The sequence below is a fragment of the Bactrocera tryoni genome, chromosome 5 (assembly GCF_016617805.1).
Source record: "Bactrocera tryoni isolate S06 chromosome 5, CSIRO_BtryS06_freeze2, whole genome shotgun sequence".
NCBI classification, from domain to species: Eukaryota; Metazoa; Arthropoda; class Insecta; order Diptera; family Tephritidae; genus Bactrocera; species Bactrocera tryoni.
In genome coordinates, this window is record NC_052503.1 from 30,147,394 (window position 1) to 30,169,668 (window position 22,275).

The following is a 22,275-nucleotide window of genomic DNA, read 5'->3' on the forward strand; positions in this document are numbered from 1 at the left end:
AGCTCCAAAGCTTACCGGCACGCATCAGTGGAGTGTGAACAGTAATGGAGGCTACATATAGTTGTTGCTTTATTCTTCTAATAGTTTAGTGTGCTGCTGACGTTAGTCTAAATTGTTTTGTTCTATGAAGCACAGCTGGAAACCTTCTGGACGCTGTTGAGGCACGAAACAATTCACTTTGTCAGCTACTCTTCTCGTTTTTACTTAAATCACGAAATTCCTATACTATTCACCATTCACTGTAAAAAATTGTGGGGTGTGAAAAGCTGCGTGTGTCTGAAAGTTATTGTATGGTACTGGTTATGTATAGATTCAAAATCTAAGTATTCCTCATATTCTCTAAAGCTTTAGTAATGTTTCAATTTCTCTATAGTTGTAGTCTGCAACTGAAAAACTCACTGTGAGATAAGGCTTAAACTACATAAAAATTTCGAAAATAGGTTCTAGAAATCATCACTGTAACCGTGGGTCAAAAGCTCATATTCTGCCTGGGATATTACTGAAATCTCTCGAAATATTTGAGGTTCTCAAAATTTGGTTAAACTTCTAGAAATCATAATTTGACGAGCTTTACGAAAATGCTTTAACTCAAAAAAATTTTTGGGCGATGGATACCTTCAGTTGAAGAGTAACTCTCTTTTCCATCGTATGAAGACAAGATCATACTATTAAGGTGATACGCCAAAGTGGAGGAGTGTACTCGTATTTGTACTAATGTACAAACATGTTCATGAAACAAGTTTATGGCGATGATTGCCTAACCAGTAGCAGAGTGCACGAGTGGTTTCAACGTTTTCAAAGTGGTCGTGAGGACATAAATGACGATCAACATGTGGGCCAATCAAAATCCGTGATCACTGAAAATACCGTCGAAAATGTGCGTGAATTCTTCAAAAATCCGCCGAAATCGTCATTGAAATTCATGGAAATGGAATTGAACATTTCCAAAACATCGATTTATCGCATTTTGACCTAACATTACGAAAGGTGTGTGCGCGGTTTGTTCCCTACAAATTGACTGACGACCAAAAATTGCTCAGAATCAGAATCATCGCTCGACGCTTTTGACCGATTATTTGACCAAAAATCACATTTTAAACATTAATCACTCCCCGTATTCTCCTGATATGGTACCGTGCGACTTCTTCATTTTCAGAAAAATGCATTTGGCCATGAAAGGAAAGCGTTATGCAGACGTAGAGGCCATTCAATAGGCTTGCACCGTCATACTGGCGGCCATACCGGCCAACGAGCTAAAACACTCGTTCGACATGTTTTTGGACCGTACAAAAAGCTGTATTGAAGCAGAAGGATACCATTTTGAATAAAATAAATTGATTTTGCCGGGAAAACCATTTTTTCTGTTTTTTTAAGTCCTGTTTACTTTGGAGCGCACCTTGTACATATTTATTAGACATGAAATGCCTCCATATAAAGAATTTATTCTAAATATTTATTATCTCTATCTACTCTTTCAGGTGCCATTTGTGGTGGGCACTGCTGTACGAATGCAACCGAATTGGAGCTGAGAAAGAAGTCCACCGGAGAATTTGAACGTCTGTTGCATCATCACACCAATAGTCTGCGCGGCATACTCGAATCTACGGCGAATCTATTTCAAAGTAAGTGCAAATTGAAATATCAGAAAATATATACATATATTAATATTTGAAATGAAACTTTTTTCGGAAATTGAACTTTTTACAAACATTTTTTTTTTTAATTTGAAATACTAAGAAGAGATTTTATAACAAAGTACAAGAGAATCGGATTTCCATGTTAAATATTTTTGAAAACTATTACTTTTTACAAATATATAACATGTTTTATTGTGAGAGACCGATAGTCAATAGTATCCGAATTTTAATTTATTTATAAAAAATTATTTTATCAAATTATGGAAAAAGTTGAGTTAATATTATAATAAAATTTTGTATATATAAATATTATATTTTATATTATATTTGAAATTTCAAATAAATTTTGTCAATATATCAAAATATACTTATAATTATTGCTGTAAAAGCTTTATTCCATTTTTCGAAAACTCTTCATTAAAAATCGAAATAGAAAATAACTGAATAGAAAGCGCGGAAAGAGGAGTAGAGAAATCCGTCAGTTATTTTGTTATTATTTTTCGTTTCATGCAAATTCTCAGCGCGAAATTCTTTGCAATAAATCATTTCAGTCAATGCCAACGAAACGCAAAATTATGACTTCCTTTTCGGTATATTCGCGAGCACTGTAGCAGCACGCCGTTACGCCCGCTTCAAAGCTCATAATGCAAGATTCGCAAAAAACAGCAAAAAGAAACAATTCATAAAAAAAATTATTCAATGAACGCACACGCCATGTAAATTCAAATAATTATGCTAATTTCGTTGTGCTGAAAATTTTTGGCGAATAAAACGTTTGCAAAAATTTTAAATCACTTCATAAATGCATACATACATACTTGTATACTCGTATTACAACAATACATAACAATAACAACATTGCCGAAACGTAAGCATTAGCATTTTATTTTACAACTAAAAAGAATTTATGAAGAGAAATGCAACGTTTCGTCTGCGCTGTGATTTGAATAATAAAACGAGCAGGTACATGCACGCATAAAACATACATATACATGTATGTGTATGTATGTCTTGTGCATTTGCTAGCAATTGTTTTGATGAATTGGCATGTTAACGCTCTCTTCGACGCATATATTTATGACATTTTGGCCGAATTATCATAGCCATTAGCATTTAATCTGAAAATATGTAAATGCACACACACATTGTGGTTGTATACACCCAGATACATATGTATACATACTGAAATTTATAAAGGCAACAATTTCATAAACAATTTTGGTCTTGCGCTGGCCGGCCATAAAGGGGTCTTAAAAGCAGCTTTGAAATGAGTTTTGTGATTGAGAAATGATTTACTTATGAACTGGCGAATTTTAATCATATTTGCGGAAGATTTGAACGAACTTTTAAGGGTGATCCATTGCGAGATTCCCTATTTTTTTATAGAAAAACACAGAAACTTATAATTTAATGTGTAATGTTTATTATCATCCGAAAGAACATTTTTTGGCATTTATTTTTGAAGATTATCTCTTTCAAATGTTGGCCGCGGCTAGGTCTTAGGCTGGCCATCCGTTGAGTGCAGTTCAACATGTTTGTTGAAATATTGACCGATGATTCCACCGGCTACACCAAACCGTCTTTTCTTCTAGAGGAAAGGGCAGCAAATGCGACAACTTTGCTTTTTTGCGTACCATTGAGCCACAAATGGGCCTCATCACTGGACAAGGATCGGCTCGAAAACGTCGGATCGTCATGGAACTTTTCAAGAACCCATAGAGCGAAGCAATGTTGTTTGGGTTGATCGAGCGGCTTCAGTTTTCGCACAAGCTGTATTTTGTACATTTTCAATTTAAGATCTCGACGAAAAACGCGACAAGTCGTTCCATACGTCAGTCCGAATTGCTGCGAACGCCGCCGAATTGACTCTCCACGGCCTGCATGTACACTCTCAGCTACGCCTGCGTACTGGACCTATTCTATCTAATATTATCCAAGATAGGTGCTGGTGTTGCGAATAGAACGCTCATTCTTTACAGAATGTGAATTTTCGTAATAAAGTTGAACAATTTGTAAACGTTGTTCAGGCGTAAGTCTTTCCATTATGAAATGCCAAGCAATATTGAACAAAAATAGCATGACAGCATGACTTGAATCAAACGTCATCTGTCTAAACAGGCTATTGAAAAAAGTACCTTTACTTGGATTACCCGTTGTAACGACACATGGTAAGACTTCAGAACAACTCGTTTTGTTAGCATACTTCTCCATTCATTTGGTACCGAAAGAGCTATCTCTATCAAAATAATATCCCATTTTATGAAATGTGATGTCAAAGAAGTCCTGCTGAAACCAATGATATCAATATAATCAGCGCCAGCAGCTACACATTCTTATAGAAGATTGTACCTGATCAAGCCGCAGAATGAAGAAGAAGTCGCACGAAAAGGGGTCGTCTTGTCTGAAACCTCGTTTGGTATCGAACGGCTTGGGGAGATCCTTCTCGATCCGGACAGAGCTTTTGATATTACTAAGTGTCAGTTTACACAGCCGTATTATTTTGGAGGGGATAAAAATTCAGCTATCGCGGCATAAAGGCAGCTCCTTTTCATGCTGTTAAAAGCAGCTTTAAAATTGACGAAGAGGTGGTTATTGTCGGTTATCTTTTCCCGTGTCTTTTCCAAGATTTGGCGTATGATGAATATCTGGTCGATTGTAGATTTTCTAGGTCTAAAGCCACAATAATAAAAGACCAATCAGTTTTTTGACGGTGGGCTTCAGTCTTTCACATACTACACTTGCTAAGACTTTATATGCGATGTTTAGGAGACTTATCCCACGGTAGTTGGCGTAGATTGTGGGGTCTCCCTTTTTGTGGATTGGGTAGAGCACACTTAAATTCCAATCGTCGCGCATGCTTTCGTCCGACCATATTTTTAAATTACGAATTTTAAAATTATGAACAAAGTCTTACTATTTTTTGCTCATAGTAGTATATTCCATAATTATGAATATCGATGAAAATAAATTTGTCGTACATTCTTATGTTGGAATAAATAGGACGGTTTTTCTATTTCCACGAACGACTGAAAGTATATTTCATAATGTTTATTGTTTTGGCTTTTGACTAGCTGAAATGTTAGGAATTCATGTCGTTCTCGATATTTATGTTGCAATTTTTTCCATCTCTTATTTTGTGGTGAAGTAAACAGAAATCTACACCACCTTCATTCGATGATGTATTTTCATTTTTTATTTTTTTTTTTTGTTAACATTTTTTGCAATGCTCATTAGCATTGTAGCCATTTGTAACAGGCTTTGTCCGTAGAAAAAGAAAAATGCTTCGAATTATAAGCTGTGATGTGAGTTTTAAGAAACATAATACATACTTCAATTAATGTCTGCACTATTAAAGTATATTTATATTTTGATGTGTACACACATGCATAAATATAAACTATGTTCGTGCATTATTCCTTTTTGGTTAGTTTTTATTTGTTTACTGTTTATTATTACGAAAGAGAAAATATCTTCGACTTATTTTCAAGTCAAAGTGTAAACACAATGGCTACGACAGACTGCAGCGGCACGACAGTGAACTGAAAACGTCGTTGTTCATCTTACTACATGTACATTTTGAGAAGCAACAACAACACAATGGCCGGCATGTACACAAAACAACGCAGTTGTCCATTTTGCATGTACACAATTTCGTTGTGGCCATACTAATACCTTTCACTTCAATGAAATTTTAATATTTTGTTCAAAGTGAAATTTTTATTCAAAAAATAAGTAAATAGGTAAATATTTTTGCTTTTAAATTATCACTTGTTATTACAAATGATATAATAGAGCTATAATATAGCTATTTTATGCTTTTATTTGTAAAATAGCATCAAGTTTGTTAGAGCTGTGAATAATTTTACATTTTACATATTAGTGGCATCACCACTCTACCTCCTCTTTCTATCTTCCATTCTACTGTCAACTCTACTGTCGTCCTACTGTCGTTGGCAAAAATAGGAGCAAATTGAAGTTAGCGAGAACGACAACTGTCGGCCTGCAGTCGTGTAGTTGTGCAGCTGTCAAAATAACACTGCCCATAAGAATATAATATTTGACAGATGTAGTTTGCAGTCTGTCGTAGCCATTGTGTTTACACTTTCAGAGACTCACAAAGTTGTTATAGAAACTGCAAATGAACTTAAGTAGGACTAAAAATGCCGAATTTCCGGAATATATATGTACATTAGAGTGTTCGTTATTTCCCAAGTTGATTCTTTTTTTTATGCAATCACCCCCAGCTTTTGTCCTAAAAGCACATCATGTTTTTACATCTCTTCAAAAAATGCAGGTTTTTTCTACGCCACTGTTTAAAAGCATTCCTACATTTGCACACAAATGTTCCTAAGCCCCTATTAAGACTCCCCAGTTAAGTCTTCTATTGTGCTTATGGCGCCACGCACTTAAATGACAATGAAATCTTTGACTCGACTGCCTACTGTTGCTATTTAATGTTATTAATTTCATGGCTTTGCTATTTTCAGTAATTGTATTTTATTTTCAATTTGAAGGATGACACACACACACACACACACATGCACTAATACTATTAAATTAGCAGTGGAATCGTTAATGCTTCAATTGTAATCGTAAACAAACATGAGCGCATGATGTCATTCTAAAATAAATTAATTAATGTGATCATCATTGAATTGAAATCTGATTGATGCTTCAAGCGACTACACACACACATGGGTACATATATACAAAGGCATATTTACATACATTCATCCATGTTCATATTTTATACAAATTGTCAACCACCTCCTCACCAAATAGTTGACTTCTTCCTATGAAATGTGCTCAGCGTAGGCGTCGCCTTCTTCTTCAATTCAACGAAATATTTCACTTTTTGTTTTCAAAACTACTCGTATCATTACTCATTTATTTTCCATTCTGTATTCATTATGCATATTATAAATTGCATATTGTTGTCGAGCAGTTGTTGTCGCTTTCAATAATGGCATTTGAAATCGGATTTATTTCTTAGATAAACAGCAATTATGATTCAATTTCGTTTATGAACAAAAATCGAGATTTCAGTTGCTTTATAGAACCAAAGTAGACAAACGCTGCAGGCGCAAAGGAATGGGGGATGAGTTATTTTTTTCTTTTTATAGAATAGCATTAAATATATTAGTGTAAGGGAGCTGCAGTAATTATAAACACAGCTTTGGAGAAGTTCTGTGGAACCATAGCAGTTATAATGCACATACATACATATGTATATGTATAGAAATTTGTTAATATTGTTTTACTGAAATCAATTCTCTGAATTCATAAAATCAGAGTTTATCGCATCTTCCTTGCAGTCATCCACTGATGAAGTGGACACTTTTGGCGTGATGGCAGTGTACATGGCAATTTTCTGAAAAACTTAAATTTTACAGTTACTTATTAGTTATTGCTCTTAAAATGCATTTAATGAAATGAAAATTCCGAATTTTTATTTTCGGAGTTAGTCCGAAAATACATCGAATAAATATAAAGATACAATTTAACAAATGCTATGAAATATTCAACAATTCCTATATTTTGTAACGATTTCGAAAGAAAATATCTGACTAATATGTCCGAAAACTTTAAAAATATCTGTAGTTTTTTACTATTCAAAAGGCAATGTATATACATACTACTGTTTTGACTAATTTAAAGTAAATCGAAAAAGATTTTAAGCACAGAACTACAAAATTTTACAATTTCGGAGTAAGCCCCGAAATTGGGGCTTATAACCTTTGATATGAAAACCAATTTAATAGAGGTCAGCATATTTGGAAATACGATGAAAAGGTTAGTGGTAAAATTCCCAAATTGTCCATTAGGAGTAAAATTAAGAACAAATAGTTATACTAGCTGTGTGGAAGTAAAAGCAAAGGTTTTTGTTTTAACCAAAAACTTGTAATAGATTAAAAAAGTGTATAAATATTTCGGAGTGAGTCCGAAAAAGGTTCATAAATGTCGATTTGATAAAAACTTATGAAATAAAGTAAAGAAACGTTCGGAGTTCAATGTTCCGAAAATATTTCGGAGTCAGTCACTTGACAACCTGAGCGATATCAAAGTTTGTAGTTGATCCAGCATTTGAAATGAAAATTAAAGATTATAAAAATTTCGGAGTGAGTCCAAAAAAGGTTCATAAATTTATATTTGATAAAAACTGTAGTGATTCAACAACTCCATATCAGTTACCAAATAAGATTTTATAGTTCTCAAAATTTCGAAAATAATGTAAAAAAACATTCAGAGTTCAAACTGCCGAAAATATTTCGGAATCAGTCACTTGACAACCTGGGCGATATCAAAGTTTGGAGTTGATCCGCTTAAAGTTTTATTTGAATTTAAAAACAAAGATTATAAAACTTTCGGAGTGAGTCCGAAAAAGGTACATAAATTTGATAAAAATCGTTGTGGTTCGACAACTCCAAATAAGATTTTATAGTTCGCGAAATTTCCACACACTCGGAGCTCAAAGTTCCAAAAATGTAGTTGTAATACATTTATAGAAATACTAAAAATAATATTAGTTAATTTCGGAATCAGTCACTTGACAACCTGGAATTTGAATAGTATGGGGTGTTTTGGAAATAACTGGATGAAAGATGGGCAAATTCAGAGTGTAGCGTTACTTGTTTTTTTTTTAATGTTCAAGGAAGAAAAAAGTTGTGTAATTTAGAAGAATCTTGCATTAAATCAATTGTTTTTTGAAAACTTGAAAGAACATGAGAATCATTATAAAACCTGTATATAGAAATAATAACGCTATAGAAAATTAACAATTTTTGTGGGAACCAGGGAGTTCTAGGTAGGCATTCATGAATTTGGTAGCATTGCAATTACTGGGTACTTTAATAGCTAGTTTCATAAATTGAGTGCTTCAAAAAGAATAAAAATTGGTCTAAGAAATAATTTCGGCATAATATAAAACAAAGGTTATCAAATTTGTAGTAAATGAAATATGTATTTCTGAATTCTTAGGAGTGGTTAAAAGAAAAAAATTCAATAATTTCAAAGTATATCCAATAGAAATCTGATTATAATAAGTATTAATAGTTTAGAAACTAGCACGAGACTGAATTTCTTGGAGTTTATTTAAGTTAAGTGAAAACTTCATTCACACTAAGGTTTAAAAAATCTTTAATACAATAATCTTTGTTTTGACAAAAGGCCACAGACCAGAGCGAAAAAAGTGCAAATTTTGACACAAGCTACTACACAAGCTTTTCCATTTTCTTTCAGATTTAAGGCAATTTGCAACAGTCACGTGGGAATGCCAACAACTGTTCCCTTTAGCAGTAAGCATTTTTGTTCTTTTTTTTTCGAAAAAAGTATAGGTTTAGCACTAAACCTTTGCCCCGGTGCCACCACTTCTAGCCTAGCAAACACATGCATTTGTGATTTATATTTATTGTTTTCACACTGACGAAAAAAATCCATTTCAAAGTGCCTGCAACCATTTCTAAAATATTTGTTTAGCTACAATTGTATACAAAATGCAATTCCGAACCAAATGTTGGCCATAAAAATCCAACAAACGACTGTGTGTATATATGTGGCCCTGTAAGGCTTAGGAATATTTTAAAAACATATGCAGACATAAAAGATATTAGTTCGAGTGCAATGTTGTGTAGTGACAATAAGAGGTAGCCAACTGACACACCATGTTATCTCGGGTCACACATGCGAATTGTCCAGCAAGCTTTTGTTTGCCACCAGCTAGTGCCAGTTTGTGAAAATAGTTTAGATAATTTGTACTTCTACGCATTTTGCCACACACACAAGAATTTTCTTTTCTTTTTCCCAATAGAAATGTACAGTAGTTACACTAGTGCTACCCTGATTGTTTTGCTTTTGAAGTCAGTATTACTCCACGCCGAAATGTAGGCAGCAATTTGTAAATTAGATGCAGTGTAAAAGTTAGGTAAGCTAACCAAGCAAGAAATCCTCTGCCGAGCAACCAAAAGTTGACTCATATCCTCAATCACACTCTTACATCTGTGATTCACTGAAGCCACTCCTAGTGGCCTCTACAGCCAGCTCTTCCTTCAAATATTTGCTGTGAAAATCACTAGACATCAACCTTAGTCGATACTGATTTTAAGTAGAGCACAAAAAATTAAAATTATGCTACACTGCCATATTTCTTCACTGCGTGCTGGACGTGGTCTTTTCGGTCGAATATTATCCAACAACGAATGCTGGGTCTCAAAATGGGAGATGGTGTTGCGAAAAGTACGCTCACTAGGCCGATTATGCTGACCAAAAGGTGAATTGCCATAATAATATTGGTTTGGCACAAGTTTTTTTAAAACCCTTTTTTTCCTGCAGGGCTTTTACTGACATATGCATTAGAGTGATTCAAAAAAAAAAAAAATTTTTCGTTTGGTACTCGGAAAAATAGGTTCCTAGATACCTCTAAGAAAGCCTCTCCAAACATGAGTTTTTAATTGTAACGGGAAGGTCCTCCTACATACAGTTTTCTATTTTTTCTTATTATCAGATAGAAAAATTATATCTCGCTTCCAACTACTTGAAAAAATATTTTGTTCCTTAGATTTTGTAGGAAATTGAATGCTCTACAAAAAAGGTCTATTATGATTTCTTCGTAAACCCAAACGTTTAAAAGATATTAACAGTTAAAGTTTGATTATTTTTCGGAAAATTTTTTATTTCTTATGAATTTTATAACTCAATGAAAAAAAAAATTGTTATGAATAGATTTTTGGAGAGGCTTTCTTAGAGATGTCTAAGAACCTATTTTTCCGAGTACCAAAAGAAAAAAAATTTATTTTTTTTGAATCACTCTAATATGCATATATACATATGTTGTTGGCTATAAGTCGTGTGTAGTCATAAAAAATTTTTCGATTCTGGGCAAAAATGCTAACTAAGTGCAAGCGGAGTACGATGCATAGTACTCCACAACAATAGCTCATAAAACGTGCAACAATGTATGGCAAAGTCAAAGTTGCATACACAATGCTGCCACACGCCCATTTGGGTAATCAAATAATGTAGTAAAAAGCATTTCGTTTATGCAGCGCGTTTTTCGCATACATGTCTATATGTGTGTATGTGTGTGAAGTATTAGCTTTGTTAAACTCCATATGAAACAAACAAAGACTTTCGCAACAACACTCATTGCAACACTAACGCACTTTAAGGTCAAAGCGCACAAAACGCAGCGGGAAAAGCGTGAAAAACTTTTGCAAATATTGCCTTCCGCTTAAGCGCTGAAACGTGCTCCAAAACTAAAACCAGTGTTTTGAGCGAGCCACAACACATAAAATACACATGTGTGCGTGTGTTTGTATTTCGAAGCTTACAAGCATAATAATAATCATTACAAAGCGTGCGTACAAAAATGATGTAAAACACAAATGTAAACAAAGCAGAACCGGAAACACTTTGTACCAAGGCAGTGGCTGCTTACAGCGCTTGTATGAGAGCATGTGTGTGCAACGGCAGTTTTTAATCCGTGAAAAAGTCGAGTAGTAAGCGCGCCGAATAATAAAAAGCAACTTCACTTACCGTTATGCATAATTTAAGCTTTTTGCATTGGCATCGCCATGTGGGCGTAATGAAAATCCTCGCGCACTCGCTTTCCACTGAAACTTGAAATATGCAAAAATATTAGCATTAAATGTATGAAATGTGCAATTTCCTGCTTGAGTTTAATACAAATTTACATTTGCATGCGTTATGAATGCTTTTAGTGTTGTTTGTTGTAGTTTTTATTTTCGCTTGTGTTGTGCTAATGCGCAGTTGTCTGCGTTATAGTTGCTGATGTTTGTGTAATTATAGCTTTGGTTGTTGTTTGTGTTGCACTTTTTCGAGTTTCATTATTATTGTTGCTCTTTTTGTTATTGTTCTTCTTTTGGTGCGCAGTTGTTATCCCGACAGCATGCTGCGCTTCAATTTATTCTGTGCGGATGTTACGTATACGCCATGACGTCCACTCGCCGTTCATTCATTTGAATTAGCATTTGAATTTCCTAAGGTGCCTCAGTTGTGTGGAAAATATTAGTGTAATTTTCTTACATTTTACTCATAAAATAAAATAGTTAGAATAAGTGACATTTTTATGATTTTTACTTATTTAAAATAATGTATATGCCTTAAATAAAATTTAATAAATAAGTTAACTATTTTACAAGCTTGGTCAAGACAAGTAGATTAAGCCTCAAATAATAATTTAATTCGTTATAAAGTGTCTCTGATCCTCTTGGATCTCAAGCAGGCAATGTCAAGTTTCCGAATATACTAAAGAAGTCTTCTGACAGCCTGGGGCCTCCTTTTTTGCTAATCAGCCTTAAGGCACAAAAACGTTTCAAAGACTCATAAATTACAATTATAGCTTATGTTTGTTTTCCTGTACTTAATACTACTATGAGAAAAACCAGTTAGACTTTATTTACTATTTTAAAATTCTTAATTTATTCTTCGAAATCTATGTTGTCGTCCTCAAAGTAATCGGCTTGGCCCCAATACATTTGGGACAACGTTTTTTTCAATACTCGAAACAGTTGTTAAAGTCATTCTGGAAAAGCCTTCAATGTGCGTTTAATGTCTTCAATTGACTCCCCGGAGCGGGGAATAGCCAGAAATCGCACGCTCAACTCACCGGGATAGCGGCTTCGGCTCACCTTTGCCGCAATGATCGACCGATTGATTGTCTGTTTCCGGGTCGTAAGCATTGATCCAAGACTTATCGCCAGTAATAAAACGTTTCTTGACATCTGGTCGGAAAGCATTATTTCGCAGACGTTAACGGGATGCTATTTTTGGAAAAAATGTAATGATTTTGAAACCAATCGCGCTTTCACTTTTCTTATGCCCAAATGTTTTTTTCAAAATGGTTTTCACTGATCCTTCTGATATTCCAACAATACCAGTAAGATCTCTGACTAAATCGCCGATCCTCAAGCAGCAATTTCTTTAAACGTGTTGATCATCAGTTTATGTTTATAGCCGTCCCGGGCGTGGTTGCTTATTTAACAATGAACTTAAAACTTCTCACACACAACATTCTGAAACTAGAACACGAAAATTATATTCGACTTAACCTCATACACTCTCTCTTCAAAGACCCTCTCGTTTGGTCGTAATCCTATTTGGGACAAAGATGCGAAATATGCAAATGATGATTGTAACATTTGGTACAGCAATTGATGGGGCACAACAGGCAGCCGGTGCGCTTTCGCTAAGTCCATACATAAATATGTATATGTATATATATACATAGCAATGCAGATGTATATGTATTTGTGTGAGCCTTGTGAATGCTGTGATTGTTTTTGTATCTGTGTCAACGACAAGTGTTCACTTATTAAATTTTTAATAAGTTGCTTACGCTGATAAACATGGATTTTGGGTAATTTTTTCTGCAGCCATGGCATCCCGCAAGGTTTCTAATACTCGTAAACAAATGTAGTGTACGGGTAATCATTATAAATGCCTATATGTTTATATTATCATGAATTTTTTATATTAAACTGAGAGTCTTTATATAGACGATGGTCAAATATTTCAAGCTAATACTCTATATATATAATCTTGGTATTATATAATTAGTAAATCAGTATCAGTTAATTTAATTCGATCTATTCTTATTTTAAAAGTCTCTAACCAAAAGTAATTGTGTAGATAGAAACTGTAACGCCTAAGGGATTCCTCTTGAGAGTACCAAATTTCTTAAGCAATATGGAGCATTTTACTATTAATGAGGTCTACTTCAGTTAAAATAAAATATTTCTAAGACAATATTTGAATAGATCGGCCATCAGTCTATCGGTCCCCGCCGCTTTGTTGTTCTTCAGACGGGTAATTGCTATTTGAACTTCCTCATGGTAGGACAATGGAACGTCCACTCCATCGCCATCGATTGGGGAATCGGGTTCACCATCTCCTGGTGTTGTGCTTTCACTGCCATTCAGCATGCTGGAGAAATGTTCCCTCCATAATTTTAGTATGCTCTGGGCATAAGTCACTGGATCACCTCTGGGTTTTCTACAATAATATGCTCTTGCATTGAAACCGCATCTTTTCGTAGAATACTCTAGCATTGTTTTATTTTCAGCTTTACGTAAGGAGCTTGAAATGCCGTCCCACAGTTCCCTTATACCGAGTCAGAGAGCAGGGGTACAAGCCGAGTAGAAAATCGTTCTGCTGTCTGTCGTGATTGCATCTTCTCGACATCGAACCTTCCTTGTGTTTGTTGACGTGCGTTTTTTGCTGCACAGAGACGTGTGCGTATCTTGGCTGCAAGAAGTTAGTGGTCGAGTTGATGTTAGAACCTCGGAGCGTTCGCACGTCTAAAAGACTGGAGACGTGTCTTCCGTCTATCACAACACGAACTATCTGTTTTGTGGCTTCTCGATCCGGCGACAGCCAGATAGTTTGATACATTTTTCTATGCTGGAATTTAGTGCTACAGATAACCATATTTCGCCCCGGCGAAGTCGATCAGCCTCAACCCATTTGGGAATGTTTCGTCGTGGAGACTGAATTTACCGACCGTAGTGCCAATGGTACCTCCTTTCGAAGGGACTCCACATAGTAAGTGATAATACGCAATCTTTGCCATCCCTTAGTTATTTGTATGTCCTTCCAATAAAATTTGTAGATTGAAACGAAAAGCTTCATTATTTTTGTCTTCGTGTATAGCTCATTTATATTTCCCGTTCAAGAAGTGTATTTTTACCACAAGCTTAATACCTTCCACTTTTCTTTAATTTTTCTTAAGAAAAAGTTCTACTGATTTCAGAATCTCCTTTCCTCCAAATTTCCTACAAAGTGTTGTCCATTTTTGAATATTTTTAATAATTTCATATGATACATAATGGAAGCTTAGTAATCTAAAGTATTCAATGCTTAATAATGCTAAGAAATGTACATATATATGTATAGTAATGAATACTTGCAGCTGGCCTGGTGCTCTCAGTAAATCTAAAGAGCGTTTAATAAATTTCGCTAAACAGAAGGGATAACTTTAATAATCGAAAAAGAATTTCCAGTACGTTTTCTGGTAACATTTGATTAACTTCAAGTATATAAAATATCACATAAATTAATAAAATAATTAAGTTTTCTTATTCTCAGTTAAACACGGAGTGAATAGAAGACTTTTCTTCTTTACTCCGTCTAATTGCAACTTAATTACCAACGAACCGAATGCATGTCTTAAAGCTCGAAAACTCTCTGCCGCAAATAAAGCCACATAACTGCACATATGTTTCAAGGTCTAGCACACACACAACAGCTCCAGCAGTGGCAACAAAAACATACGCCAGTTCGATGACTTGCATTCAATTAATTTTACTATTTTAAATGTTCGCTCAACTTGATTTGCATCCATAAAATTCGTGCAGACTCACTTAGAAAATAGAAAATAAGAGCCGGGAACCACCGGCAGCATAGAGCAACTTTGAGTTGCAGCGGTTCACGGCCAGCTCAGGGTGTTGCAAGCGGCGGACAGCGCCTGCAGCTGCGAACAATGCCACAAAGTCTTCGCACAAAGTCTTCTGTCTGCCTAAGCATGGTATCTCCAGGCTTTTGTGCACTCAAAAAGTCAGTGCCGACTATTTAACTTGGCTAACGACAATCACAACTTGTGGCAACTGGACCTGCGAAGGCGGAAAGCGGGAGTTTTGCATCGCCGCAGGTTATTATGCGCTCTTTAAATGTTGAAGAAGAAGAAGAGGAAGGATGGCATTGCTGCTGCTTTATCTGTTTGTGCCACGGTGCTGAAAGTCTATTTTGACTTGTGGAATTTTTATGAGATTTTCAAATAAGGAATTGACTTAGATAAAATTGCAGAAAGAAGGGTTACCGAAGAAGAAAGGTGGCAAAGAAAGCAATAAAAAAAGATACAAGAAAATAAAAAAAGTTGTAGGAAATACCAAATCGACAACCGGACAACGGAGCTGAACTCATACATACGCATTAGTAATACTCGGTGTTACTGGTGGGTAAAGCGGTTGGCAAGAGGTGAGAGGTTGGCTTATAAAATGAACTTTCCAAGAAATTCATGGGCAGTGCTGATGAGAATTACAAACACCCAACTAAAGAGTTCTCGTTATATCAAACAAATAGAGAGAAATTAATGTGCGAATTTTAAAATGAATTGAATGAATGAGAATGAAAACAAAAGAAATTTTCTGAAAATTAATTTCAGTATAAAAGTGAAAAATACAGGGCATGACAATGATATGTAGACTATATAATCGTGGTAGAAGAGGAAGTGCGGTTGTAGTCACGTATAAATAGATGTAAGAAAGCATACGGATATGCATATGTTTAAGAGAGTATTCTTCAAAGTAACTGCCAGTAACGAAGATAAGTAATACGTAATGAAACTGCTTTTCACACCAACGTGTTTAAGTAATGGTAGTTTTGGTTACAAAGCAATCTGATTTTGTTTCGATAAATCGTACGCTGGAGTTACAATTCTTTTGACACAAAAAAGATCTAAGATTTATTTTCTCTAACTGTTGGCTGGTTATAGAAAAACAAAAAGGTGATCTATTTCAAGATTCCCTACTTTTTAAAGATTCAATTTATTATCATTCGAAATAAAATTCTTTGACATTAATTTTTTGAACATTATCTCTTTCAAATGATGGCCGCGGCTACGTCTCAGATGGTCTATCCGTTAAGTCCAATTTTCGAAGACACGTTCAAGCATTTCGACTGGTAACTGGTGAATGACACGCGTGTTTCTTTGCTCCAAGGCTTGAATCGAAGCGAGATTGTCAAATCAAATGTCACCCAGATCACGAGCTAGTCGATTATCATGGCGCGATAACGGTCGCAATTGACGATTACATTCCCGCTGGCATAATTTTTGAAGAAATATAGACCGATGATTGCACCGGCTCACAAATCACACCAGCCATTGTTTTTTCTGGATGAAATGGCGGCTCTTGAATTTTTTTCAGATTGCTCTTCGCCCCAAATACGGCAATTTTACTACCTATTGAAACACAAATGAGCCTCATCGCCGAATAAGGTTTGGCTCGAAAACGACGGATCTTTTTGGAATTTTTCTAGAGCGATGAGATGTCCCTTGGGACAACTTCAGTTCTAGCGTAAGCTGTATTTTGTAAGTTTTCAATTTAAAATATTGACGTAAAATGCGCACAGTCTTTCCATACGTCAGTTTGACTTGCTGCTAACGGCGCCGAACCGACTCTACACGGTCTTCCTGGACACTTTCAGCTACAACTGCTGTATTTTTTTCACTGCGTGCTGGAAGTGGTCTATTCGGTACAATATTATTCAAAAATGAATGCTGACTCTTAAGAAGGGTGATGGTGTTACAAATAGTCAATTCAGTAGGCCGATAATGTTGACCATAAATTAAGCGAAGCGAGCGAATTTGCGTACGATTTGTAAACGTTGTTCAGTCGTAAGTCTTTCCATGATGAAATTCAAGCAATACTGAATAAAAATAGCCAAGTGCCAACATAACCTGCAATATCGCTGAGATTATTACCAATATGGAGGTTTGGTACTTGGCTACATTTTGGAAATTCGTGCGGTTCGAAACTCTGCTTTAAGAAATACATACATATTTTTTTCTTGCAAATATCACTCAATTAAAGAAGAACAAAGCGTAAAAGTGAATAGTAACCCTCGAATCCTCAAGCGACTGTAGATGTCCGAAGAATGTGAAAACCGTAGATGGGTTTTCAAGCGATTTTGTTTTACTGTTCATACTTTATAATTTATGAACTGAGCAGCCAGTTAGTCAGCCGCCAATCGGCCATTATAGCGTGGGAATCGAAAAATATTTTCGTACACATACGACTGGCAGTCAAAGAGGCGCGTACATCAACAAAAGGAAGCGAGCAAAATGAGCTAAGTTTATAACAACGGCCAGAGCTGCGCTAAAGGGTATGAGTTTTCAGTTGAATGACTAACGTTGCATTACCAAAAACAAATGAAAATAAAAAAGAACAAAATAGCGATAGACAAGAGAGAAAATAAACAAAATCAAAACAGGACCAAAAAAATGTTCATAAGAAAACCAAATAAAGACCACGGAAGTTCCAGAGCTCTGTAGCCGGCACAAAGTGCTGCTTCAACTGTTCAACTGAAAACACGCTGTGGCTAAAAATTCCATCAAGCACACAATGAGTGCAGAGAAATTGCATTGAAAAGCGAAGATATAAAGTAAAGCATACGCAAATGGTAGAACAAGAAATCGAAAGCCAAGCTGCAATAATGACGGCCAAATGAAATTGAAATGCGAATAATGAAGTTGAGTTGAGTTTCACACGAATTCTAATTCGTTGCAGCCGGCGTAGGAACTTTACAAACCGCCACAGCGCTTTTGTTGTATGCCACACAAGATGCATGATGCGCAGCGCCAGACTCACAGCTCCACGCGGCAGAAGACTGAATTTTTTGCTCTCCTTCTCCTTTCCTGCTTTTATTACCTTTTTGCTTTTATGCGCTTATTTTTGGTAAGATGTGGCTTGACAGCTTTGTAGCATGGTCCTACATACCTCTATGTGCTGCGCATCTTAGACGCTGTGGCATTTTGGATTACTCTGCTTGCCATATTCTTATTGCAATTGAAGGTATTCTTGTTTACGTAGATATATGTATATGTGTGTGTGTGTGTTGGAAAACTGGTTTCGGTATTTACATTTATAGTCTGCCCAGAAATTCCATAGGGGGCATTTGCACTTAGTACCGACTTGGTATTTGGTAGTTTTGCTGGCTTGCAGCAGTTTGTGGCAGGCACTTTGCTGTATTGCCCTCATGCTTGCCATTGAAATTGCTCCGTTGTAGTGAAATTTCTCAGCAATTCAATTAGATTTTATGTACAATGCTGCCGAGCAACGTGTGTTGTTGCCACATTTGTTGGTGGCAGCTGTAACAACAGAGCACAGCACTTTGCAGCTGTGTGTGGCACAAATGTTTTGCATTTGTTGGAACACATTCAAGCAGCTTAAGCAACAAGCCTTACTTCACCGACTTTACTAAGCCGGCCAACAACATGCCACAACCAATACGAAGCGCAGATGAACGTACTTGCAACGTGGAGTCAAGTAGTTGCATGGAAATTCCAAGCCATTAAACTTTCCACTATACGAAATTCCGAGATGTGGAGGGTCACAAATCGTGGCTTTAATCGATTATGTTGCACCGACCAAACTCTCTGTGGCATCCTCAGGGCTCAAGTGTGCATGCTATAAATAATATATAGTCAACCTATATAAAAATTCGTCAAGTGCTCCTTAATTTTTTCTCTTAATTGAGCATCACTGGCTCACTGTGTCACTCACCTACACCGGCGGAACACACAAATCGCCTTGAAAATGGTTTAAGAATTACTGACATTTCTCTTCAGCGCCGCCCACTTCTGTGCCTTGTTTATTTGCTATTATTTTAAGTGGCTCCCAGAGTGTTATGTTATTGTGGAAAATTGAAAAATTTCTGCTTTCGGCTGAGAGAAAATTTAAATCAGTTAAATAAAAGCCACACAACAAAGCCGGTGAGTTCAAAGGTGCCACACTTATGCTAGAAGCTCTTGAGTGAAAAGTTTTGCTGCAAGCATTTTAATAAACATATTTATATACACATATTTGTACATATACATATGTATGCTCTTGAGCTCAATTGGTTGGTTCATCGTTTTGCGGTTATTTTGACCCGGAGCATCAAAAAGAGCGTTGTGTAGTCCTACCTTAATCTGTATCATAATCATATGCACGCCACTACCATATTAATCTCTTGGCTAGCAACTTAAAAGTGCCATAAATCAACACGTCCAAATTCATCAAATTTTATCTTAATCCAATATTCTTTAACCTTTATTAGCAAATACAATTATGTGCATATATTTAGACACACACGCTCCCTCACTGAAAATTAATTTTAACCACTCGATGTATTTTTGTCTGAAATTTTCTTTTTTCCCTTTCGCCATGGTACGAGTACACGTTAATTAATTAGTTAGTTTACACGAAACGGTTTCCACTCGTTCGCAAGTTAATTTAAATATTATCCGCACAGAACGCCATAGAAACGTCATAACCATAGAATTGTCCATTTCATTGGTGATGCTAATGCATGGACTATACGAGGAAACGAACAAGCACCGACTTATGCCGACAATGGAAAAAACAGCATCGCACTCTTTCATTGCATTTTCACAGTCATGAATGGAGTGGATTTTAAAAAGGAAGTAACAAAGTGAGATCTAGCAAATTAAAGTAAAATATAAAATGGGATTATGCAGTGTTAATAATATATCTATACTAATAAGTATGTAGGCCCTGTAAGGAAAATAACGCTTTTCACAGGTGTCGGTTAATTGCGTTGTAAGATACAGAATTTTGAGTTATCGATCCAAGTTTTGATGTCTAGAAAAAATTGATAAAATGTAATTGAAACACTATTTTTAATGGAAAACTAACTACTGATATCAGAAGTTGTTTGATAGGTGTTATTGGACTCTGGCGTCGTACAAGTCACATAAAGACGATTAATCTAACGGGGATCATATTACCTCCTTTGTATTTTCTGAATGTGCCTTCAGCGACTTTTTTCAGAACTTACGACTCAAGAAAATGGTCTCTTTTACAATTTCGCCAAGAATTTAAACTATTTTGAAGCAAAAACCAACAGCTGATGTTAATCATATTAGAAAATTGTCTCTGGAGAGATATCGCCAAGAATCAGAACTATTTTCAAGCAAAAGAGCAACCGATTTTCATGGTATTAGAAGGTCGCTTTCTCTAATTCTTTTTTTTCTTAAGAGTTAGTATTCTGAACCAAGTTTGCTGTGATTCTGAAGATTCAGGTATTAACCCTGGAATTTGTCAAGAGCCTATGCCAAATAATCTTTCAACGATTTCTTAATTGGAAAAGAACCAACGTGAGATGGAAGTTATGATGGTGTTAAGAGCCCTGAACTCAAAACATTTAATAGTAATGTATTATATTTCCGGCAGGGTGCTAATGTAAACTGTTACTGCTTTTTAAAGAATATTATTGTTGTTGCGCTTACTATCTTACTTACAAGATAATATAAAAATCCTTTCAACTCTATTGCACAACTTTTTCAAGCTAATCTTAAGAGCAGAACTATTTTTTTTCTCTTACGAGCAATCTTAATCCGTCGACCAATTTGACGGTTTCTTCTTGGCATGCTCTAAGGCAGATGCATTCGGCATGCTGTCGGACGGAGCGCAGATGCGTGCAACGCTGCCAACTTGTAATATCGGTTGCATAAGCACACATACACACACATATTTCTATTTATATACCGACTTATCAACAACTGAACGGCATTATAGAGTACCAGCTCCTTCCTGAGCATCTCCAAGCTAAGAGTTGTATGAACTCTTTGTAATATTTTTCGCTACTCGTCCGCCTGGTCCACTGTGCGTCGCTGCTGGAGTGAGCAGAACACAGAAAACTAACTGCGCTCCATACACTCGCTGGCCTCATAAACATTGGCAATTTATATTTGCATTTAATTTGCAGTTGAAAACGATGCGATTTCCATAGAAAATTGCGCTCACACACTCCCCCTTACAGGCACACTAATACAGATGCATATTGCTTTTATCGTTCACTTCCTTTGTTTATTGTAATAAAATCTATATTTTAATACAATTTTCAACTTATGAACCATCATGGAATTTCAAACAAATTTGCTGGCTGAATTTGTCTCTAGAATGCTTCACAGCGCTCTGTTGGTGGAAGTAGCGGTGAAAAGTCCTCAAAATCAAACGTGAGATCAAATTTATTTTTTTGCTATATTTACCCCTACATTTTTCGCAAAAAAATTATCTCATTGATACAAATAGCCATTTCATGGATCACAGTTATTATTGCGTAGACCTTGAGAATAATGTTTAGTATGATTTCATCTACAAAATCTGTCAGTACATACACGGGGGCTAGTTCTTAAAATATCGATCTGCAATTTTCCACACGATCTTTTCTCCCAAAGGAGTTGCTCATTAGTCAGAACCGCCGATATCGCAATAATATAGAATATCGCTAACGTACAAAGTACACAACTTCACAGAAGCATACAAAATCTCCACACATTCATTCCTCGAAGCTGGCATAAAATCTTCATTCCGAATTTGGCGGAATCAGCATTCATGTGGCCGTACCTAGTTTACCTCCATCAGCCAATTAACATGTTAGATACACCGGAGCATAACGGAAATTAAACGAAAATCGAGGGGTTTGTAAGTCTTGTATCTAGCTCTTACACCTTTCTGGCGTCCATTTCTAACCTCAGTATAGATTTCACTTCTCCGATCCTACATCATATTAGAATCGAACATAAATACTATTTCATAAACATTTCGTACAAGATATTCCTCAACATCTTTGTAAAGTTACACTCAACTAAAGAACTTATAACATAAGGCCTAGTAAAATTAAATATATTATTTATAATTTAGCTTAGTTAGAACTATCGGATTTACATCAAATCTACAAATTGTTGAAATTTGGAAGGCAATTTTAGAAGATTGGCAAACAACTAAAGTGATTCTACCCAACTTAGCTCTCGGGTTTATTAAGAGTTACTGTGTGTGCTAGGCAAGAAAAGAATTGTGTCTGATTGATCACTATGACATCAGTACCATAAACACTATTC

At 35.7% G+C, this 22,275-nt stretch overlaps 1 protein-coding gene across 4 annotated transcripts in view; it reads left to right on the plus strand.

The window, feature by feature from the left end:
• Positions 1-22,275, plus strand: part of LOC120778051 (division abnormally delayed protein) — a 508,824-nt gene that overhangs the window by 318,663 nt on the left and 167,886 nt on the right. For all 4 annotated transcript variants that reach the window (XM_040109729.1, XM_040109728.1, XM_040109730.1 and 1 more), the window contains exon 3: positions 1,479-1,622. In XM_040109729.1, the coding sequence (XP_039965663.1) occupies positions 1,479-1,622 (144 nt within the window). The remainder of the gene's footprint in view (positions 1-1,478; positions 1,623-22,275) is intronic.